Genomic DNA, 25,627 nt, shown 5'->3' on the forward strand with positions numbered 1-25,627 from the left:
CCTGCCACATTTCCTTCGAAGAGCTGCTTACTTAAAATGAGTAGTACTTTCTCTGCTGCAGAACTCAAGTATGCACTTCCAGGCAGACAGACTCTCACTTCTCTAACACTCCGCCAATCAAATTAGCCACCCAACTAGCGGTGAGGTCAGGCTGGGTCACCGCAAAAGAGTGTCCAGTCTTTGGTCGCGGCTACACAGCCATGCCTGGAGTTTTTCTAACGTGCACCAAGCACTAACGTTACAGCCAATGGATATTAGCTCGACCAGAGACATTATTAAACACAAACTCAGTAAACTTAACCAGAGTTGACCACTAATCCTGACCGGCAACATTTTAGCCAACGTATAATTGTTGCTGTGGGAGTGCATGAGCAAAACATGTTGTATTAGCAAAAGTAGCAGTACAGTTTGGTGTCAATTTCCCGTTGCCCGATCCAGTTTGTTTTTCTGTCTTTGGGGCAAATTATGTAAAACTCTGACTTGCGTTTAGTACGACACAATCCATTTTGTTGTGCAACGATGCTCTCGTTTGGTCTTTTTCCCCTATATCCGATAGGAATCACATTCTAAACCTATTTCATGATGCCGTTTTGGAACCGATTTGCAAAAGAAAAAATAATTCTTGAGATATTTTGCTGTACAGACTTCCTAATAATCAATCTATCTGCCAGGATGCAGATTTGAGCTGGCCGTGTGAGCAAAGCCTTAATGTCCAACACAACCGAGTCTAGGTCCGTGCATGTTCCAATGTCACAGAACAAAACAATACCCCTCCCTTTCTGTCATTATTTCACAATTTCCACCATTTAAGAGGAAACTAATTTCCACCAATTTGTCCTTTTCAGAATTGTCACCGTTTTCCTTACTGAACATCCAACTGTACTACTGATTAACACGCACACACAAATGTTTTGTGCAACCCTTTACATTTGGCTGGAAATAGCTGGAGGGAGGGAAGTAGAGAGGATGAGGAGGCTGCTTGCCAACACTCGACTGAGCAAGAGACGCAGAGCAGGCTCTCTCGCGCTATGACATTAATGTCACAAAGTAATGGCTTTCAGTGGTTGAGACATATTCATCAAATGAATAATCCAATGCGCCTCAACGCTCGATGCATGGCTGAGGTATGGCCTCAGCCCCCAGTGACCACGGCAACGACTACAGGACAGGCGATAAAATAAGAGACGACTTGTACAGTGCAGTCAATGAGAGCTCAATTATTTGTATTACTTAACACACACACACGCAGTATTTGTCTTGCATGTTAATGTACCAAGACGACAACATTGTGGTAAAATGATCTGTGAATTCACAAGTCCAAATATGAAAAATAACACAAATAAAATAAATAAAAGAGCTTCATCCAGAGCACGTGGAATCATTATAAATAATGTATTTATTTCATCAACCTGTGAGGATGAGACAGAGTGTTCATGGAGACGACACCGGGCCCTGAAAGGCTGTCAGTAAACATCAGCCGGAGAGTCTGGGTGACTTATTTGGGCGCGCGTCGCACCCGCCTGGATCTTTTAAATTGTTAAATTATTAACTAGCATAGTCGAAGAACAACGTCAACAAGAAACAGTGACTGACGGAGGGTAAAGAAACGGGGAAACAAAGGGTGACCCTGCTGTGGCTGACAGCAACCCGTGAATGAAAAGGGCGTTAACGACACTTCACTGACACAACGGCTTTACTCGTTATACGATACAAAAAAACAAATTATTTTAACGAGACAAGTTGCTCTAAATTCTAAACAATTTCCCCCCCAGCGATTGGAAATTAGCTAGCAGTTAGCTGCCAAGCTAACGACTGAATAACTTGCTCATTCGGGCAGCAATACCAGCGTCCGATGCTAACCGACCGCGTTATCAATAAATGGACGGTACGCGGTTTGCCTCACAGATGTAACGCTATAGCTTTCCAAATCTTCAACTTGAACGTCCCAAACAAGTTCGGCAGTAACTACGTAAATGTTACAGTCAAACGGGGTCGCGCGAGCTCTGCTGTGAAACCAACTTCAGCGTCGTTGATCGCCCGAAGCCCTTCAACTTAACTAACGTTGACGTTACTTGGTCTCACAACTGTCTGGATAAAAAAAAAGTCACATACTTTGGCATGTGGCCACGAAAAAAAGACTTAATTTTCAATTTAACGAGGTTTTGGAGAGTTAATGCAGTGTATACGACGCTCCGAAGTGGTCATTAACTGATAACACGCCAACATTAAGTTTGCTAATTTCACTAGACAACAATGTAGTTGAGATAGCTAACGTTACACTAATATTCCACTTGTGTCTGCCTCTGACTGCCCGCGTGGGAACTACAAACAAAGAGGGTTGCTTTACTCACAATTACAGTACTTGCAGGTGTAGAGTTAAATCCACAGAACGTATACCCTTGGCTTCGTTGACAAAAACATTATATTTCTGTGACACTCGCTGAAGTATTTCTCGCCGTCTTCAGCCGTCTCTCTGCTTGTCTGACTGGTTTTGGATGAGGAAAAAAACAACTAAATACTGCACTAACGCCAACAACCAATGACTTTTGATTGAATCATGACTGACGTCTTTCTAGCCAATCTCCAGTCTCAACCCGTTGCAGGGCTGCCTTTTTATCCAATCAATGTGAGAGTAGGCGGGATTTCAACCGCTTTACCGAGGGCGACTGACATTCGCAGAGTCCAATCCTCGCGACTCACTTTATGCAAAACCGAAGCTATAACCAATGAAATGCGTCAACTATAAGTAGGCGGTACCAACATCCGTATCAACCAATAAGATAAGGAGAGAGGTGACATAAATGGCGGCAGCAAAACACTGAGCACGTTGGCGTTTGACAAAGTAGAGATTTTAAAATATATATTAATACTAATAGTAAAACAACAAAAAACAATAAGGTGATGAAGAACCCATCCCAAGATGTGAGAGGAACATATTGTGTTTACATTACTTATGTAAGGTGACATTCCTTTGTTGATGATAAAGTGCCAGGCAATATCTGTTGCCCCTTTATTTTCTCATTAAAGCATAAACCACCATTGCCCCCTGGCGAAGGAAAAGCAAATGTACACATTTGTACTTTGCAGCAATAATAAATAATAGAGCAAACACTGTTCATACATCATCCCAGCAGTCTTTGTTCGCAACAGATTTGGATTCCTCATTAATTCAAACCTGTGTTTTGACACGAGAGCAAAAGAGTATGCAGTTGTCTGCATTTTGGACAAAAGAAACTTGCACATGAATTGCTTTTCAAAATGGATGAGTTGATTCTTGGTGGAATTGTTGTGCTCTTCACAACTTCTGAACATTCTGCCATGGCATGCAAAATGATCTATTCAATTATCAGATTATATCAGACAAACATGTAAATCCCATAAATATCTATGAGATAGTATTCACATCTGACTGAACAACCGCAATAAAAATGTGCAAAAACTGACACTCCTGTATAGTACCATAAGCAGTCAGTGTCAACAAAAGAGTAGAACAAAACTGAAATTTCTCTTTCAGATAAATGTCCAGGGTTGTCTGCATTGGTGAAAAAACATCTTAACATTGTGATACCACTTCTGGTTACAAAAACACGTGTCCAAAAAACCAAGAAGGTGAAGTCCAAAATGCTGAGCTCAAGGCCTCACTGACTCTGTCACCCCCAGCACAATTTCCCATTGGTCACTCCCCTGCACATCCCATCATACTTCATATTTAGATACACCTGTCACTTTAACATTGCATGTTAACATACTGTAACGGACTGAGGGAAATGTTATGTTATGAATGTTATGTTCAGGAGGTCAGTGAACGTCTCATGAGCTGGGTAGCTGTGAAGCGTGCCTGTGATTGGAGAGAGAGGGAGGGGGGGGGATGTTGTGTGTGTGTTACGAGCCGTTCGCAGCAGTCTATGACCTGGAGCAGAGGTGAAGCTTGTGGAGAGGTTTTCACAAGGTTCTACTGTTGTTTGGCGTAGGCTACGGCCCACAGTAGCCTGTTATATTGTTCCCTTAATAAACACACTATAAGCCCTCTAACGTCTCATAGCTTTCCTGACCCAAGGTCGCTACAATACATTACACTTTAACATACACCTACAGTACACCTGTTTACAGTACTGTTATCTGTTTTACTGTGCACTTTATTTTATACTTGATATTCTATTGTAAATGTAATATGGTTCTATTGCATTGTGTTGATTGTTGTTGTCTAATGTATGCACCACCCGCCAAGACAAATTATTCGTATGTGTAACATACCTAGCAAATAAATGGTTCTGATTCTGATTCAAAACGGCAATACGCAAATCAATGGTGACAATGTGACTTCTAATGGCTGATGGCTGATGGCTCCTTTGATTGGTCACATACATTCAACTCCCACGGTCTCTGGCCTGATCTATGTCTCTGTCTATGCGATTGAGTGAGATTAGTGTGTGAGAGAGTGATATTAGTTTTATGTGTACTGCAATACGCGTAATATGACCGAGCTGGATGTTTGTGTACTGTTTTCCTTGTAGTTTAATGGTGTCGTACGTTTAATGGTGTTGTAGTACTTCATCATGACGTTGTCACTCGAAAGCGCTTTGTCAAATGTTGTCATGTTGTGGATGAAAGATCAATAAATAAATTGCATGAAACTTGTCTGATCGGTAATGGATGGGGAGCCAATGACAGGAAGCTTAAACTGTTTTGATGGTCACATTTTCTTGTTTTAGTGAAGATTCTGCGCTCTGAGCCATTTGTGCACTTCTGAAATCCTGAAAACAAGACATTGCAATAATCCAGTCTGGTTAATACAAAAAAGGTGTGAATTAGGATCTCTGCATCAGTGATGGGTAATACAGACATGCTTTTAACTATGTTGCTGTTAGAAGATCACAGATGAAATTATAAAATTAAAATGAATGATGGAATTTGGTTCATTTTCAGGATATAAATTATACTTCAAAAATAGTGAATTGTAGATGCTTTTAATACCCAGTAGAACCCACTTTTGTTATGGAAATTAACCATTTCAATCTACTTTAGAGAAAACAAATGCAATGTGAAACATTTAAATATCTTTAGGATTTATTAAACAGATACTTGGAATAATTGAATGGACAAAGCTCACAAGCATTAATGTCCTCTTTCAGGAAAGTTTAATTTTCTGAAAGTTTAATACATTTTTTGGAAAGTTTAATTTTCCTGAATTGCGAATTCTGCTTCACAATGATAGGAAGTGCCGACATCGAAATTAAACTTTCCTGAAAAAGGAGGTCTGACGAAGAAAAATAGTTCGATACACATACAAATATGTTTGAAATGTTTGCCCTTCCCCCTGCTCCTCCTGGCAGTGTCCTCCTTCCTTCCTCCCTTCATGCACCAGGCGGGAGAGGAACGAGTGACGGACAAAAAGACAAAATAGCCGACAGAACCTAAACAATAATAAGATCAATTCTGTTATTGTCCCATTTCGATGGCGCCGATCAGACTAGATCAAGATGAGCTGAACTCTGCTATCTGACTGACATCCCTCCATGACTTGTTCGCCCCTAAAGAACCCTAAAGCGGGCAAGTAGCCGACCGCTCTCACCCTGGACACAAACTGTTCGAGTCCCTTCCCTCTGGCAGGAGGCTGCAACCCATCATGACCAAGACCTCACGCCACAAGAACAGTTTCTTTCCAGCTGCAGTCGGGTTCATCAACAAAGCCTGGCTGGGACCCACTAACTGACTCTGACTCTCTCATCCCTAGGACAACTTCTACACCCTTGCACATCTTTTTTTTCTTATTTTAATACACTTGATACTTTTATTTTATAATACTTATTCTAAAGTACTTTCATATTGCAATATTTATGTAATGTTGCAATATGTTTATTGTTTTTTATTACATTTCAATATGTTTATTGTTTTTATTATATTTCCATTTCAATTTTTTTCATTGTTTGTGCAACACACTAACACTGGGATATTACACAGTCGTGGAAAAATTATTGTGACTTGAACAAACTGATGTCTGTGTCAAAAGTCTTCTTTGGAGATCAAGGACTCTTGATCCGAGGTGAAAGAATAAAGAGTCATCAACACAGGGATTCTGAGATATATATGGTGTGTGCACATGCTACACTGAGAGATTGCCTCCTAACGAGTAGAGAGCAGCGATTCGTCTGCTAGCTGCTCATCAGGAGCGCTAAACATTCACACGAAGTGTTGGTCTTGTTCAGTCCACCAGCAAGAACTCATTAATGACGCTGGTCCACCAGCAAGAACTCATTAATGATGCTGGTTCAGTAGCAATAATTCATTAATGATGCTGGTTAAGCATCAATAATTCATTAATGATGCTGGTCCACCAGCAAGAATTCATTAATGACACTGGTCCACCAGGGTGGCTTTGCTGATAAAGATGATATTTTAAACATGTTTTCTTTCATTAGTATCATGACTTCAATATTGTAATCGGGGGCATACCATGTCATTTAGCTCACAAAAATGTTACAATTATAATTAGGAAATAATATAGTGATCATGGCAAGAATCTACTCATATTGTGCGAATCATCAATTTGTCATTGCCATTTTCTTTTATTATTTCATATATTCAAAAGAATAAAAAATGAAAAGCAAAGTCTGATTTTGAAAATGCATGGAATAAACAATAATGGATACTGGTTAATTTACTGGTTAAGTCATTTTAGAGAAATTGTAAATTCTTATTTTTTGCGGTGTTATTTTTTGCGGTGTTATTTTTTGCGGTGTTCTGTTACAGTTAAGTTAGTGCATTATACATCGTGTGTGTTTTCTAAAGGGGTTGCATGTTGTGGTGACTTTAAGAATGCGTCCTTCGCTCTGTTCGCCCTGCATTAAACGTTCTGTTCGCACCGCCTCAAACGTCTATTGCGCCACCCGCCGAAAAAAAACGCTTTTTCGCAACCTATTGCGTCTGTGCATTGACTTTGCTTGTAATCTGGTCACGCAAATAAAAGTGCCGGTCGAATTCTCTAAATGCAAAGGAAAGGAGCTTCAATGCTTCCTAACTTTTCAATTTTAATTCAGTTTATTTTATGTAGCCCAACATCACAAATACAAGTTTGCCTCGGAGGGCTTTACAATCTGTACACATGACATCCCTGTCCCGGGACCTCACATCGGATCAGGAAAAACTCTCCCAATAAAGATAGTAAAACCCTTTCACAGGGGAAAAAAAGGGGAAGAAACCTGAGGGAGAGCAACAGAGGAGGATCCCTCTCCCCGGATGGACAGAAGCAATAGATTTCATGTGGCCAGAATGAATAACGTATCAGAGCTATAGCACATTCAATGAATATGACAGACATTATTCATATAATGAGTATTAGGCATGGTCCATGATCCAGATAACCACGATCCATTAAGCAGAAGGAGGTAGAGTGGAGGGGCATCAGCAGAGCCATGACAGCAGGCAGGACCGGTTCCAGGCTGGTTCCATCAGCAGGGCCATGGCAGCAGGCAGGACCGGTTCCATCAGCAGGGCCATGGCAGCTGGCAGGACCGGTTCCAGGCAGCCACGATCCATGGCAGGGGGCAGGGCCGGTTCCAGGCAGCCACGAATCCATGGAAAAAGAAAGTAGAGTTAGTAATGTGCATTGAAGAGACAATAATTTATCCAGAAGGAGAGAAAGAAGAGGAGAAGAGGAGAGGAGCGACAGGAGAAGAGGAGAAGAGGAGCAAAAGAGGAAGAGAAGAAGAGAGGAGGAGCTCAGTGTATCCTAAGATGTTCCCCAGCAGTCTATGCCTATAGCAGCATATATAGGGGCTGGACCAGGGCAAACCTGAGCCAGCCCTAACTATAAGCCTGAAACAGCCCTAACTATAAGCGCTATCAAAGAGGAAAGTATTAAGTCTACTCTTAAATGAGGTGACCGTGCCTGCCCCCCGGACTGAAAGTGGAAGCTGATTCCACAGAAGAGGAGCCCGATAACTGAAAGCTCTAGCCCCCAACCTACTAACTTAGCTCCTTTAGCATAGGAACCACTGGACCTCCCTTTACGAAAGGAAAGGAGATATTGCCGACCCACAATTCCTTGCGACGGCAACATTTAAAGTGATTTATCATTCGGCCGTTAATGAGAACAAACGACCGAGAAACGCAGATCATGTAAATAACCGTTGCTATAACTTGGAAATACTTTCAATAATTTGTTAAACCTGCTGGAAAACTATGCACGTCTCATTGCTGAAAACTGCTGTAAAGTGATCAAACTGACGTAATTGATATTCTCTCTGGTGTTGAACTGCAGCTTCAGCCCTCGTTCTTTTATTTTATTTGACTTCAGTTACAGAAGCTTTAATGAAAAAGTTAAACTGGACGAGCTCTTCAGTCTGAGTCATGTTTCTGATTATCATCAGAATAAGTCAACACGAGTTGTGTGATGTTTCATAAACTGTTGTCTGCATATTCTTATGATCAGATTATAATCTGCATATAAACCATAGGAGGGATATGAGATATTGTTAGTGTGAGAACATTAATTCAGCATGTTTGAAACTTTGAGACAATTAGTGTAGCTTTGTACTCTCTGTGACAGTCATTTGGTTTTACTTTTATATTCTTCTTTCATTTCTATTCCAACCTCGTTAATGAAGTAATACTTTGAACCGGGTTGTTTATGTTGTTAATAAAGTAATACTTTGAACCGGGTTGTTCATGTCGTCAATCACTGCTTTAAAACGATATATATATATATTTGGAAATTTGTTGAACGGAAACACCTCTTAATCTCTCAGTTCTCCCTCATAAATATCACAGTGAATATCTTTGGCTATATTTGTAATTTATTTTAGGGTTTAAACATCCCTAAAATAACCAACACGAAAACCATTTCTGAATGTTGGGCCTTCATTTCAATTCATGAGAAAATAATGGTTGTTTTCCATGGTTTCAGTTTTAAGTTATTTATTGAACCCTTTAAAAGCTGCATAGTCTATTATAAACACCTGATCATTCTGGTACAACCCTCTAATTAATACATCCATGAATCATCTCCTTGTTTGGGTAGAACTCGTACAATTTGTACAAATAAACATGTGATGTTATTGAGTAAATTTAAACCGTATGTTTGATTTTTTTACACCTTAAAAACACTACGACAACACCTCAATTTGACCTGTAAATGATGATGAAATGATTTGTTAAATGTATCAAATTGTGTGTAAGTTGAATCAACTTGTTAGATAGACTTGTTTGGCTCCCCTCTATTACATTCACTCTGAATTGTATTTCGGAATATGCACCCTGTGACCACAATATAAATATAATTAATAAGGTATTAAAAACACTTTATAATTGTTTCTAATTGGGCATCCTGGGAAATATATTAAATACAAATAAATGTTACTCAATTGTAATGTGTTGATAAGCCAGACCTCACTGTTCCTTTACAAATGCCTTTTTGGAGAAAGAAGACGGCGCCCTCCTTTATGATGTCATAGCAGGCCCCCACCACTGGAGGACAGAGGGGGACAAAACAAGTTCCTCCCACCTGCTATACTGAGGAGATGAGCACCCATTGATACAATGTTTACATACAATACAGTGTCTCCCTGTCTCTCTGTATAGGTGAGATACAAAGAGCATGTTCTACATGGGTGCAGGTTTTCTTCTGATTTAAAGAACAGCTGTCTAGGGGCAATAAAGGCTGGTGTGTATGGGGATGATGCTGCCTCTCTCTGGTCATTATGTGCAACCTCAAGACACAGGCACATCCTTATAAAAAAACAACTGATGAAGATGAAATATGTTGGCTCTGTCCTAAATGATCTGGAAATCTATATTTTTTTAACTATATATCTTTTTAAAATCCTGGTAGAAATAGGATGTGGAGATGACAGTGGACTCAGGAGGAGCCCCCAAAACTCTTACATATACACATATTGTGTATGTAAGAGCAACGTGTAACCGGAGTCAAATTCCATGTATGTGTAAACACACATCGCACCTTTAAACCTTTTTTTTTTATAGGTGCGATGGGAAGCGCAGCTTTTTCAAATTCTGGCACCGGCTGTGTGAAGCTACCCGCAGAAAGACAAAGCAATACCGGACATGGAGAAAATGTACCTTTCAGAATAAAATGTATTTAAAAACTATACATTGGCCCAATGTATGCAGACATAATATTTTTTTTATAAATCATAGTTTTAGACGTATACTATTTGGAGGAGCTTTATTTACACAAGGTCTTTCGAATCACACATTAAGAAGAACATAGTGTATTTATAGCACTAAAAACTTGTTCAATGTATTTATGTTTTTAAGTGTGCCGCATAGATTTTGAAACGCCTTGCTCGTTCTGAAAAGCTGAACGATTAAATATGTATCTCATTCAAAACCTACATTTACTGCATGGGTAGGAATGCTATCATGTTTCAGCCTTTTTAGTAATATTCACCAGCTCGCTACCAAAAGTATTCATTCATTTTCGGCAGCCCTGATATAGTGAGAGACATGGACCATAGACTGGGACTAGAGTTCAAAACATTACTTCCTTGTTCTACTGGGCCACCTAGTTATTCATTACTGAGGTTTATTCTGGAGGGAAAACACTAACCGGGAGTGTACTCCTTGTCCTGCAGTCGGACTTGACACTAGTCTACAACACCGGGAGTGCGGCTGTACACACACGGCGGCTGTCATGTGAGGAACAGGTCGCTGGAGTGAAGCGCAGCGCCGACATTCATGCGCGAATCGACCAGTGGCTTCGGGACTTCTACTACCGACACACTGAGGATAAAACCCCGGGGAACTCCAGCGGGACTGCTGCTCTTTTAAATTTTCATTCATGGACTCTCCGGTGTGAGTAGCTGACAGCCGCACTTTTCTCCCTGAGCGTGAGTATAAGACCGAGCGTTCATCGGGAATGCTGAAACGTTGAAATGGTTCATAACATCTGACTTTCGGCTCGCGCTGCCAGGGGAATGATTGCTTTAGCGCGGTCTGCGCGCGCTGCTCGCTCTTGGTCAATTGTTGAGGGGACTATGCCGCTGAATAATGGATCCCCGGCTGTAACTTCATAGACTGTAGCAGTGCAACAGGTAGCGTGTGCGAGGCCCCGAGCGACGGTGTCGCGCTGCATTTACTGCCAGCAATGCAATGAATAGTTACTATGGAGTTTAAGATATTTGTCTGTCATATATGTATGTATGTATACATACATACATACATACATACATACATACATGTGTATATATATATATATATATATATATATATATATATATATATATATATATATATATATATATATATATACATACATACATAATATCTGTATATAGATGGATATATGAAGGACATCAAAGAAGCGATGAAGCTGCCCCAGTTTCACTGTGGACAGGCCCATTTATTTGCCCACCAAGTTGAGCAGAACAATATTGTGCATCAAGGTGAAGTTTCCCTCAGGAGTTTCACAACAGCACATGTGACCATGTATAGTTTTATATAGTCATAGTCAGTGAGATGGAAACCGGGTCCCACACACGGCCAGTGAGCGAGTTTACATGGCTGCTTTGACATGGATTATGGGTTTGAGGTAAACAAGCATCAGGAAGAGCAATTGTTGCAAGTAGCTTATAGTTGCTGAATGGGAGAGTTGGAAGCAGCTTGGTCAGCAAGAAGGGCTAACAGGTCAGAAGTCCAAGACTTGGGCAAATCCTTGAATGCTGCTTTTTAAACATGGGATATTGTCGGAAAATAAGCTTGTTATCTTGTTGCTGCTGATTCTGCATAACACCTGGTGACTAAATGTGCACTTTAAAACTTTCCCCAAACTCCCCAACTTTGAGGGGCAAGGAGGAGTCTAAAGTGTATTTATGTTTACCTGCTTTCCAGCAGCATGTTGTATCTGGAATAGTATTGTTGTGATCCCACAGGGTAAAAGTACCTTAATGTAGATACTTTGGAGTGCTGAGCTGCTAATAGGACTCGAAGCCCGATGGCAGTCCTGTAATGTATTTTACAGCAAGTTGATTTGAGTCTCTATCGTCTTAATTTTTTTAATGTTTGTGACCTCCATAGAGACTTCTTTGTGTACATGAATCATGACTGAACTGAATCTTATAACAATTATAGGTAGAATGTCCCTTTTTTCCATTTATGCTTTGAACTCCACTGACCATTCCATGTTGGCCTTTTCCTACGTATCTGTACCATGATGGGAGAAGGGCAAAAAAAAAAAAGCCGTTACACAAGCCGTCACTTCCTGGAATGAGTGGTTGACTTATAAGGGGGTGTCAGCTCATATCGGCCCAGGAGGGGTAGAAGCAGGAAGACAAAAATACACCAGGGAGCCAAAGCGTCATTGGCTGACCAGTTTGCTGCTCTCGGATGAGAACAGCCAAGTAGACGGCGTTCCTGTTGATTGTTCTACAAATGCAGATGCGCGTGCATCTTTCAGATGGCAGCCCCAAAATTAAGGAATCCGGACTATATATCTATCTTTATCTATCTATATCTATGAGAGCTTGACAATAAGCATGTATATATGTCCAGTAAAGTTTTTGTGCGATTGTTCATTACCGTATTAACAAAATCTTACCACTATAAATAAGATTTATTATTATTAATTTGGTGTATGGTTGACTACTAATTTTAAGACACCCTTTAAGCTAATGTAATTGTCCAATCATCCAATTGCCCTGCAATTGGATGATTGGACAATTACATTGTGCATCCCCACAGTGAACACACTGTGGGGATGCGGCGCCACAACAACTGCTTGCATAGTAAACCTAATCCAGGCCCCAAATCTCGACAATGTGTGGTGTTTATATGGTGAGGATTAAGGGTTTGATTTCTTGGGCTCACATGCTCCAATTAAAGCCTATCTCGGCACAAGCAAGCATATGGCCTTGTATTGTTCAAGCCAAGCTACTGCAGTCTGTGTCCTAAGAGGGGCCGAGTGAGGCCTGACTCGCGTTCTCACTCATAAGTACATATTGTTTTTGAGTCATTTATATGTTTTGCAGTGCACAGCTTCTTAGCTGCACAGGCGTTAGTAGCTATACGCTTGTTAATGAATGAATGAATAAATATATATATATATAATAATATATATAATTAATAATAATAATATAATATATAATACATTTATTTTTATATATATATATAAAAATAAATAAAACAAAAAAAAAATAGATTGCAGGTGTAGTCCCTAATATGTATTCATCCCCTAAAATCCTAGTTCAAGACATGGCTTTATGGTACAGTAGAGTAGTGGGGGAGGGGAAGATGTCAATTCAAATTGAATAAATCATTGAAGTTTTCTGTTTTACATATAGGAAGATTTTTTGTTGTTGTCAGGAACAAAGCAAAACTCATTGCACTAAACATCAATTTAACTGTGGAATTTAGCTGTTTTGTTATTTCAACTCGAAGGTCCTTGGTTAGATTGTGTATTGGTGTTAAATTTCAACTGATATGTTCCAGTAAGTGGCAGTACAGAAACAAAAGATATGTGTACCAACATATTCTGTCCTAGTCCAACCCAAGATTAAAAGGTAGCGTCAACACATATCTTACATTGAAACTTCATAATTTGTGTGTTCTCTTTTTCTGTAGTTCCCTTTCAATACAATCAATAGCTATCTTTGCATGCAGTTATGCTACTGATGTCGGCAATTCCAATTAAAGCCTTGTTACTAAACCTTTCCTTTTACAGTCATTTTGATTTTATTGGTGTTTACCACATGTTTGGACACTCCCCCATGCTGTTGTACAACCTTTGTACCTGTACCACAGGTAAGAATCAACACCATACCCTCATTCGTAAAACCGTGATCAAAGACCAAGTGTGATAGGGTAGATCCTTAAAAAAATTAATCTTAACCCCAATTTATGTATTTGATTAGCTGTCAAACACCTTAAATTAGATCACAAACTGCTGCTAGAACAGCGTTGAGAGCTGTGGGAGATTGGAATAGTTCTTCAGCTCATGGTATGTACAAACAGTTGTGTCCTTGTAAAAAGTATGTTTCTGGACAGATTTAAGTTCATGTACAGCGTAATGTTGTAAAGTAAGTGTCAAAAGCGTAGAATTGCTTGTAAGAGTTGGTAGAAATATCAAAACCTTCAGAAACCTCAAAATGCATGGGGATAAAAGTAAGTTTTTGGCTTCTTTTTATTTATTTTTGACATTGGAATTTTAGCCCAGCAAACAGTCAATTTCTGGGGTCCAACTTTGACAGTCGTGAGAGTGAATTTCTTGGAGAGCAGACCTATCTTTGTAAGATTTTACCAGTGCCTCTGGCTACGGTAAATAAAGAGAGATGTTCCCATGTCCTTCATATCATATACTTAGCCTGTGAGGGCCTTGGGATGTGTTGCATACTCATTATTTTATTCTCACTTTCAAAAGAAAGGTTTTACATTTTGAGAGACGCTTTCTTGCCAAGAGCTGATTAGATTAAAACCTGTTCGTACGGTAAATATGAAGCAAGAGCCAAAAGACCATTGGCTAACATTAGCATAAAGGCTACATACGACGAGTCTGAAAAAAAAAGTGCCTACCAACACCATTAAAGCCATATAAATAAGAGTAGTTACAATAGTTCAAATCATTCATTGTCACTTTTGTTTGAACACAAATAAAACAAACAAGAAACGATGTGTTACGCTAAGCTAGCTAATCGCTTCCTGGCTATCGCTATTTCCTGAAATACACACGAGATGTCAAACACGTTAGCATTGTCGTCTTAGTACCGAGCTGACTTTAAGAGCAGGTGTTGTCATGACCAAACTTTTCTTCTGTGTGTGAGGTTCCAGAGTGATTTCCATGCATTTGAATTTTGGTCGTTTCACTTACTGATATTTACATCTGATGAACCAGACACGAGATACAAATCTTTCTTCCCTTTTCCTCCTTCCTCCTTGTGAACATCCTTTTGACTCTCCTTCACAATGATAATGATCACACAGTGAGACCGCAAACTCACTGTCTCAGTTAGTTTGCGTGTGTGAGTGTGCGAGGTAGTTTGGGTGTCACTGACCAAAGTCGTAAAACTCAGCTGTCCCCTAAAGACTTACGTGACCAGTCTAGTCCAGCTGAAGAACTCAAACATGGCAGCCATGTCTCAGGGGTTGTCTCGTACAGTTAGGGCCCTGAAAGATCACATACGCTCTAAACAACAGTGGAACCTGACAGCTGTTTACAGTATGACCTGTTGCTGTTGGGCTTTGGTCACAAAGGCACAAAGTAGTAGTGCCACGCCGGTACAAGCTCTTTCCTGTTTTGTATGTATTGTGCAACCCTGTCTCCTAAAAATTACGTTCCCCCAGAACTAATACGCATTCCCAATTACGTTTGATAAGAAACGTATCTCCTCCCTGATTATGTTTGACGTATTACAAAGACGTTGATTATACACATATACGTTGATTTAACAGGTATGTTGATTATACACGTATTTTTGTTTTATTGTTTTTATGTTTGTGTTTGACATATTACAAATACGTTTATAATCGTGTGTTTGTATTATTGTTTTCTTGCTTTATTTAAGCATATTTAAATTTTTAAACTCTGGGGAGAAAAAAAAAAAAGAGGGGCGGCGTGAGGCCAGTGACCCGGGCCAGTGACCCGGGCCCGGGAGTCCGGGAGTCGGCCGCACCGGGAGTCCGGGAGTCGGCCGCACAGGGAGCCGAAGACCGTTTGCCCGCCGTTGTTAGGCCGGTAACGGGCGAGTGTTCAGACCGCTTGCACCGGGGCTCGGTCTTCAGACCGCTTGGTCTCCTTCGCGCCGGCTCCGGTCTTCTCTGAGTTGGGTTGTTTGTGAATGCAGCCCAAAGTGTGTGATGAACTCCATCTAGTGCAGTAAACCACTGCGATCATCAGCAGACACTCGGATCTCTGAGGTCACATCAGCTGGAGAATATGACGTGAAAAATATTCAAACGGGCGGAACGAGTCACGGAACCCAACATCCGGTTTTCAAAATACTAACTGATATGAATGTGTTCAGAACATTTCTGACCACATCCAAACATCTTAACTGTACCAGTACGTTGCGTTTGACATATTACAACATTTCTGTATGACCAGTACAGTTAAGATGTTTAGATGTGGTCAGAAATGTTGCTGAACGAGCTGAACTCTTTCATACTGTCATTTACCTTTTTTTCCTTTTTTTGCACTTGCATCTCAAATGAAACCCTTGCGTTTAGCCTCGGTTCTGTACATTACATAAATGACCCATTCCAGTATGCTGTGGTCCCCTACCAAGGGAATAACAAATATGCAGCTGATGAGTAGTCTACCCCCTCTTCAAGCCCCTTATCTGTGGGTGAAGTATGGGTGTGTGGCTCTCAACTGCGGGCCAGCCTGATGTGGTCTCAAGATATTCATGCAGAAGTTTCCCCTCCGGAAAGGCTGTTCCCAGTGAGAGCGGTTGGTGACTTTGTTAATGTATGTTTTCTTTGTTAATTTGGAAGGTTTTATTTCAGAAATGTGAAGGGGAAAAAAGGAAACGTCTGTTTTTATATGGGTCAATTTATGCCGGAGGTGCACTTTGAGTGACATTGGACACACTATCTTGAAATATTTAGGGCTGAAGTGGAGGGCTGAAGTGTCATTTGGAGATCAAAAGGTGAAAGCAGTTAAAATGGCGGCTGATGCGTCAGTGATAAAAGTGGTAGATTTGAATGACCTTTGTCTTTATCAGGATCAGCTTTCCATTATTTCTGGGTCAGTAACCAATATGTCCGTGTTTAGTGGATCTCTCTAAGGCTGCAGGACATAGGTGTTTCCTAATGTCGACTATTTTGCTGTGTCATCACCATTCACATAAATACAACTAATGTGTTTCCAATTTTAATATTTTTACTACACCACATTTTTTCATAGATATAGCTTTGTTTTATCGTGACATGATGCCATCTGGTGAAAACTGCTGTATGTGTTTTTTACATGGCATTATATGTCGCAGAAAAGTCAGCTTTTTTTACGATATCGTGCAGCCTTAAATAAAACGAATCTTCAGATGGACTAGATGACCCTGATGTTGTTGAAGCAGTAATCAAAACTAAGGATGCAGTGCAATAGAGGATGCTGAGTAAGACATGGGAGGAAGTAGGCAAAATGTCTTTGTGAACCTTCTTCTACACTAAGATACCATGACATGGACCAAAGTAGATTGGCATGAATTCATCGGTTGTTTGAAGAAGCTCCGACTTCCCAGTACTGTCGGACCCACACAAGCTTCAAACCAACAAGTAAAGATTGGAGGAGCCATTATGAACACTGATGAACTCTCAGACTGTTCCGATGAAATTGTGTGAAACACAATTTGATGACGTTGATCCAAGCGACACACACACATGCATTGTTGTGAAAACCATTGTCATTGTAGTTCATTCAGGACTTTGTGGTCCCTTTGTCGAACTCTTGCCACTGCAGTGTGTTTCAGTAGATTCAGTCGCTTCAACTCCCTGACATTCCAGCCGTTCACACTTCGTGGTTTCAGAAGAAATCGCTGTGGCCCGAGATAGTCGGAGTCAGCCAAGACTGCACACTTTGCGGTCGGATTAAAATTCCACACACACACACACACACACACACACACACACACACACACACACACACACACACCTTAAGTTCTGTTATGTTGTAATGTAGGGGATAACTTCAACAAACATGTGACCAACACAGGGCCTCAGTTCAAGTCTTTCTGCACTATGCTTAAAAAAATAAACACAAATCAGAATATAAAAAAACACAATCATAGGAATGCTTTTTTGTGTTCTGGCTTTTTATGACTTTAGTGAAAGATACTTTGAACTCTTTATCTGTCGCTGAGCGTTGTAATGGAGAACCCAACATCTACGTATCTGTCAGTGATCTCTGTGCTGCGAAGTACATATCCAATTTCCTACTACTAACATTACTCGCCTGCTTTCATTTTGATCTCAGTTATTTAGAAAACAATGCAGCTGGGGGGAAAGAAACCCAACTCATTATGGAAATTAACTTTTTTCTTCTTTTTGCACTGCTCACAATGTTTGTCTGGCGGCAATTCTTCTTTTCTGAGAACGACAATTCAGTCTTCCGCACTCTACCTGAAGACATCAAACTTGGCTCCGATGCAGCACCTTCAAGAGATTTTGTCGGCTACTGTGGAGGGAGACTTTGCCTGCACTCTAAAAGCTGTACCCCATTGGCACATTCTCCAATCAATAGCGGTATGAATAGTCCTGGAAGCCTGTGCTTATCTCGATAGCATTGTGGTTGTAAAAATTGTAGGCAAAGGTCGATCTTGTTCTCAAGCCGTCATGCAGTTTATGCATAGACTCGCCAGTTTGTTCTCATTCATTCTGCAGCTCACTGTCGGGAGTAGCACAACAGCATTGCAGGCTCCATGCATTGAGCCTCTGCATCCATTCTATAGCTACTTGCTACTTGCCTCCCCTGGTTGGACCGATCTCTAGAATCCATGCTCTTCCTTGCCTTGTATCGGTTTCCTGGGGTGCTCTGAATTCACCCTGACTGTCGTATTCAAACCTTCAAGAAGTTAAACCGACTAGCTGGGACTACATTTAGGCTCTGTCTGTGTTGCAGCTCTTTGACGAGGATTCCCATAAAGCCTAAAAGGTCAATTTTATTGTTTGAAATGGATCTTGTTCCAAGCAGGGAAGTAGTTCAGACTCTTGCAGCGTTGCATGCCCGTTTCAAAGTGCGTTGATGTGGATTGTGGTTATTGCACAACCCAGATCCCTGAAGTCCAAACTACACAAGTCATTTTAGGTCATTGTGACAGTAGATCACTATCCAACCCAAATGTGAATGTAATGTGTACCCTCTATTGTCTTTTAGGCCTCTATTGTCTTGAGGCCTCTGAGAATGAAAAGCATTATTAGTTAAAACTTTTCCAGTTTTATGCAAAAAGAAATTGGTAAAATTAGGTAGTTTTGTGTCTTTGTTGTGAATAAAGCGTCTCTTTGTCTGTAGCCCAGTGATACATTTGTCCTGCTCTACTTGTCACCTGTACGCTCCAGTTCCTTGTGCCTCAGGCGCTCTGGTAAGCTGATTCCATGCTGTGACGTTGGAACCAACACCCTCAACTTCCCCACATGACTTGTGTGACTTCTGACGCCAAAGCATTCTATTCCGATATCGGTCATTTCACCCTTGATAATCATATAAAATCATGATAAAGCACATAATAATTCAGTTAAATAAATAAATAAATAGTTCATGAAATAACCAGGAAAGCGAATTTGTTGTATACTCCTGTTATATTTACATTATTGGAGACAACAGCCAGCCTAGAAGGGTTAAACAAACAAGGGTCAAGTGTGTTAATAACAACATGAGTTAATCAATCAGCTCTAGTGTTGTTGGTCTGTGTTTTATTTATTTATTAATTTCCTCCAGCCTTTATGCTGTATTTCTGATATTTCTGTGTCAATGGGCGGCAGGTGCACTGATCCCAACACTGACACCTGGCCTTACCATCTAATGGGCAATATCCTTACATTCATATCAATAAAAGCTGTTAAGTATCATGTTACTTCTAGAAGGTTCTTGTATTGCAGGGCACACCTCCATTATGAAGCTACTGAAATAGCTGACTTGATTAACAAGTCATCCGTTCAGTGTTCAGAAATAGACGTACATATATGAATGTCCAGCTTTAATAGGAAGACATGTTATAGTGGGCCCTAAGGGTCCAGTGGAGATTAGGAAGCTGTTAGGGAGATTAGGAAGCTGTACGTCGGAAGAGGAGATGTTGTGTCATTACAGTCACGGAAGCTCTGACTGAGAGTTCACAATTACCAAACAAAATAGTTGACACATTCTTTAATAGTTTTAAATGGGAATTTGTCATAATTTTAGACTATATTACAATAGAACAGTAAAAAAAAAAGATATAACTGAAAGGCAGATTGGAATAGAAAGATTTATTCTTGTTGACAAAGTAAGAGATGACCGCAGCTGAAATTGTTACATGTATAAGCCTGGAAAGCAGTTAAAATGTTAGTTGACGAGTAAACATTTCAAAAGGTTGTACTGTCCCACCGTGTGTCTCTTGTATAAATTATACTTCTCAAGCAGTGGCTGCGTTAGACTTTCTCATTGTCCGCCATTTTGACAGACAGGGCCATTTAAATGTTTCATTTATAATAAGAAATAGGTTTAAGGTGGATTTAAAGATGGATTTTGTGTTTCTAATCCAATACACTTTTTTATAATGTCGCGATATTTTGACAAAATGTTTAGTTACATCACCTCGTCGGACACAAAAAGCAGTTCCTGTGGTCTTGGATTTGCGTTCCTCAGCGTCAGACAAAAGTAGGGCAGTCAGTCCCTGAGCTGATATCAGGATGTTATTTACAAACAAATTCCTTGACTCCTTGTTTCCATTTCTTCATTTTTATCCCACGGCTCCCTGCGCCTCAGGGATATTCTGGACGAGATCAAAAAACATTCGGACAGAAGTGCGTGTGCGTGTGCGTGTGCATGTGTTAATTGAGAGACTCCTGTGTGCTGCCAAACTGTTTGGTAGCAGAGACCTGAGACCCCCTATGGGCCACTCAAAGACTTAAAGGAGAGAGTGTCTGTTTCTTGGGGGCGTGTGTGTGGTGGAATAGTTGTGTGGCACAAACTAAAGGGACAGCCGTTGTGCAGCATGCACTGCCCCTTGCCATGACGCACACTTGCCTGCATATAGAGTGCATCCGCAGGTTTTCATGGGATCTTGTTTCAGGCCTGCTGCACACTGTGTGTGTGTTTTTAAATTGGTGTACGTGCAGACCCTTATCTGTGTGTGTGTGTGGGAAACAGTATCTTTCTCCCAGCTCCTCTAGGGTGAGCAGATTCCATGACTGTAATAGGCAGAATAATGCTGCGAGGCTTCCAACGATCAGGATCTGAAACTTAACGTTGACGAAAAAAAAAAACACGTTTGGCATCGGTGTCAAATGTCTGTTGTTGTTTGGGACATAGGACATAGGACATCCATTGGTTGATATCAGGTAAAGCATTTTAAAGGCCACAATTTTTTCCCCGAAAGAAAACTTGTGCTCGCTGAAACTGACAATGGTCTTAAAATATGAATTGTTTGAAAGTGAATTGTTGCATGCAGCTACAGCTTTTAGGTGAAGCATTTATATAAGTTAATTCCAAGCACTTCAAGGGGTTTGAGACGGTCTCAAAATGTAAGAGCCAAAGCGGACGCAATCAGTTTAAGTGGCCCATTTGCTGGAAGCATTCTGACTTTTAGTTTTAGGTTTAAGCCCTGAGGGCAGTGGAGTTGTATGCAAGCACTGCACGTGGTTAAACCGGGAGCTCAGTGGTGGAGCAGGGTTATCCTTCAATCAGAGGATCGGCAGTTCATTCCCCGGCTCCGCTAGTACAAGACGCCCTGTGTTTCTTTTTCTTTCCTTTCATAAATGATTTTCCCAAAATGGTAAACACTGGAATCTGTATGCAACATTTGTGTCCACTAATGTGCTGTGTACATTATTTATTAGCATGTTTACAACCTCTCCTGTCCTCTCTTCTTGGCTCTGTGTTCATTTTTTTTCATGTCATAAAAAGACAAAATGAGGAAAAATAAAGTGTTTTGTTTCAACATTAATGAAAGTAAACAACTAGTGGAACCCAAGATGCAAATATGAACCTGGCAAAAAAAGTAATGATAATGTGTCCCCTTTTAAAGCGGCTAAAAAAAAGTATCAAATGGCAACGTGAAAGAGGTCGTTCGTAACGTAGACCTACAGAGAATCTACAGCTGAATCTGCAACTCAACTGCAGGGGTTGTTGGCTGGAGTTGTAGTCCTGTTCAGGGGTCGTATGGTTAAAGCTGTGCAGGACAGGACACTCTGGCTACACAGCTGCAGACATTCCTTGCATTTGGAATGTGACCTCCCTCCTTTATATGATGTCAAAGTTTTCCATCACATGTTTGTCATGTTTTGCAGAGGATAATGCACATCATTAACGCAGACCCTGTGAGGGGGATTCTGTCCGAGGCCAAAGTAAAAAATGCAGAACTTTCGATAGTAAGGAGCATTTTTCAACAAGGTGTCAGAAGTAGGAGGCAACCTCCGGTTCTGCCAAGTGAAGCCGATGGCGATGTGTCTCATAACTTGCATTCTCTCTACTGACCAGCAGGGGGCGACTCCTCTGGTTGTATAGAAGTCTTTGAGAAAATGACTCTAACTTCAGTCTTGATTGTAAACATGAGTTTATGGTCTCAATCTCTAGTTTCATGTTAGTTAATTATAGTCCATTTAGAGTCAAACAGACCATCAAGCAGATGAGATCAAAAAATCAATCAACAACTAGATTAGTAATATATATATATATATATGTTTGTTTCAGAACTAGCCGAGCATGACGGCACACACCACGTCATAAGAGTCCAGCGCTGACAGCGTGGAAGGAGTGATCAGGAAAAGGAAGCAGGAGAGGAAGAAGAGCGAGAAAGACATTGGGCACTTTCAGCATCAGAGCTGATGGGTGAGACGGAGGATGAGCGTTCGGTGCAGGCCGGCGTTCTCTTTGAGAACTTTGTCCAGGCGTCCACCTGCAAAGGCTCTCTGCAGGCCTTCAGCATCCTTTGCAGGCAGCTGGACCTGGACCCTCTGGACTACAGCAACTTCTACGGCTCGCTGAAAGCGGCGATCAGCAGCTGGAAGGTGAAGGCCCTGTGGACCAAACTGGACAAAAGATCACAGCACAAGGTCTACAACCAGAATAAAGCCTGCCAGGGCACCAAGGTAAGAGGGCCTGAGTTTGAGGCTACTAATAGACATGAAGGACCAGTTTGGTGCAGTTCCTTAGCGTGTCTAAGATAATGGGAGGGTAGCGTTACAGCTAGTTCTGTGATGAACGCATTGTGTTTCCTTTCAATACTTCAAAATAAAAACCTTGTACTGGTTCGCCGTTGGAAGAAGCTTTTAAGGCAACTCGCAAAATGAACTTAAAGGTGCAACGTTTTGAGATGCTCCAAAGAAATAGGGGGCACCATTTTACCTCAATGAAAACATTTTCATTGCGTCCTCTTGTGGCAGCTCTGGGATACGTACCTTCTGTTAATTTGGATTCTGTACGTACTTTCCGCATATTTGGATTCAATTCTATGAACAAACTATCAAAACGAAACTTTAACGTGACCGACAAGCCCTCGGAGGCAGCTCTACTTCTTCGTCCTCTCATGTTGGACTGAGGGCAGACTGGACGCTAAAACCGACTCACCATCACCTCTCGAGATGCTAGTGGTATTACAAGACAGGACGGACCGTGGGCTAGCTGCTTAGCGCGCTTATTTCAGCAGATATCTCTGCAACACAAGACGTAGACGTCTTTCACGTAAAGTCAAAACTGTCACCTTTTCACATTCTCTTGATAATGTTGGTTGAATTAATCGTTCTGGTGGGAAAACATCCTGTGTAGCATTATTTAGTGTGTTAGATACAACAATTGGAAAGAGACTGATCAGTACAAAAAGCTTTTTAAACTCAAAAGGGATAGAGATATATATATAATATATATATATATATATATATATATATATATATATATATATATATATATATATATATATATATATATATATATATATATATATATATATAATAAATAAAATGTTTTATAAAAAAAATAAAATACGTATATATTTTTTTATATTTTAACCAACCAAACCTTTTTTTTTTAAGGCATTGTGGTTAATTTGTTCAAATGCCTAATTATAACATTTACCCATTAAAAATGATAGAAATAATTAGTATGTTAAAACAAGTTTGTTATATGAAAATAATTTATTGGAACAAAGTAATCTTAACTTTGAGAGGCTGTATTTTGTATTTGGCTCACTCCGAGGCCTTGAAGATTCAGGTCATACTTCATGTGCAACATATCTCATATTAGTTATTTTATCTGATATGCTGATTTGTCTCATTGTCCGAACACGTGTGCCTAAGTATTTATAAGCAGCATGTTTAGCCTGGTCTTGGAATGACTTCATATCCGACAGGGAACGATAAGACGTCTTTCGGGGAACGAGGCCAAAGAGACTCGCAGAGGGGAGATTAACCGAGATGGGCGGGCCAAAAATAACAGCTCAATTATTATCCCAGACATTTTTGTGGGAGAAACCGCTATTCAGAGGAAGACGGTCGACCCTGTAGCTGGGTGGGCGCTCTGTTCTGTTCTGGAACTCTGTGTTGTAGTTTTTCTGTGTATTTTGTTCTGTTCAATGGAAGACGGCACACATCATGCTTCCAAAAGTAATGTTTTTACCAGTTAATTCTCCTCATCGCTGTCAACTGGCAAACGAGCACGGCGAACTGGAATTGGGACGTTGACTGTAATCACATAGGCCTTTTGCAGATGAAACATCAGTGCCGGTTATCGTAAGCCCACGTCGGCAACTGTCAGCATGTTCTGTCCGTCTTATAATGCCATAACGTATACACACTCACCTTTCACAATGTGTTGCTTGTGAAACAATTCAGGTATTACATGAATTATAAAGAAACAAAGGTTAAATATCCTGGAAGCGATATTTATCCTGTTTCCAGAGCATCATAAAACAATTGGGCCTTCTGTGTATAATCCCGAGACATATGATCCATCTGTGACAGTACATATACGTGATCGCGTGTGTATCAAGTTACAAAAATTCGGAGGCGCACGACCCTGCGCAGCGACCACCTGATCACTCGCCAGCCGTAATTACGTAATTTTCTGGCGCTCGCGCCGGCCTTACTAGAGCAAGTATGATCTAAACTTTGCCCTATTCCTAACCATAACCACTACCAGCCTAATCCTAGCCTTAACCGTAACCTAACCTCACTCGAACCGTAAACCATGCCTTCACATTAAAATGTAATGACTTACGTTATGGGGACCTGCAGTGAAGTCGAGTAAACGGCCAGTAACACAAACGAACTCCCTTCATTCAGTGCCTGGTCATCGGTGGCGGCCCTTGCGGCCTGCGGACGGCCATCGAGCTGGCCCTGTTGGGATGTAAGGTGGTGGTGATCGAGAAGAGGGACACCTTCTCTAGGAACAACGTGCTCCACCTCTGGCCCTTCACCATCCACGACCTCCGGGGCCTCGGAGCCAAGAAGTTCTACGGGAAGTTCTGTGCCGGCACCATCGACCACATCAGTAAGTGTAAATCCGTGTCGGCTGTTTCTCAACTCTTTTTACTCGCTTTTTATTAATGCGTATTTCATAAAGAGAGAGTGGTGAAGTTGACTCACTAAAAACTTTCATACCTCTTTCTTTTTTCTTCTGGTGCTCTGCGAATGAATAGAAAGTATTAAATTATTTAACCTTGGGGTCAGGATATTTTTTTAATTCACTTGATCAACCAATGGGAGATTTCTATGACTGTCGTCGTTCATAATTTATTGTTCTGTTCACTTTCTGTAACCTGTGTAGCATTGTGTAATTAGCAAGCTAGCAAGCTTTTCGGTTTCAAAAGAGTTAGCATGCACTATACTCTGGAGTCATGCATGTAAATAAGGACGACTGTGTCAAATCACTACAGCGCAGATAAATGTGACATCGTGTTGCCACAAAGCCAAAGCCGTCCTCACAAAAGTGTCTTTCATTTCTGCTCTCTATATTTAACGTTGCGGCGTGACAAGGGCAGTCCTTGCCGTCTGT

At 40.8% G+C, this 25,627-nt stretch overlaps 1 protein-coding gene across 1 annotated transcript in view; it reads left to right on the plus strand.

The window, feature by feature from the left end:
- Window positions 1–22,464: 22,464 nt before the first annotated feature.
- Window positions 22,465–25,627, plus strand: part of mical2b (microtubule associated monooxygenase, calponin and LIM domain containing 2b) — a gene marked incomplete at its 5' end in the record, with an annotated part of 36,021 nt that continues 32,858 nt past the window's right edge. Inside the window, 2 exons of the mRNA XM_079224075.1 lie at window positions 22,465–22,728; window positions 24,916–25,123. Coding sequence (XP_079080201.1) covers window positions 22,465–22,728; window positions 24,916–25,123 — 472 coding nt within the window. The remainder of the gene's footprint in view (window positions 22,729–24,915; window positions 25,124–25,627) is intronic.

Source organism: Taurulus bubalis, assembly GCF_910589615.1.
Source record: "Taurulus bubalis genome assembly, chromosome: 9".
NCBI classification, from domain to species: domain Eukaryota; kingdom Metazoa; phylum Chordata; class Actinopteri; order Perciformes; family Cottidae; genus Taurulus; species Taurulus bubalis.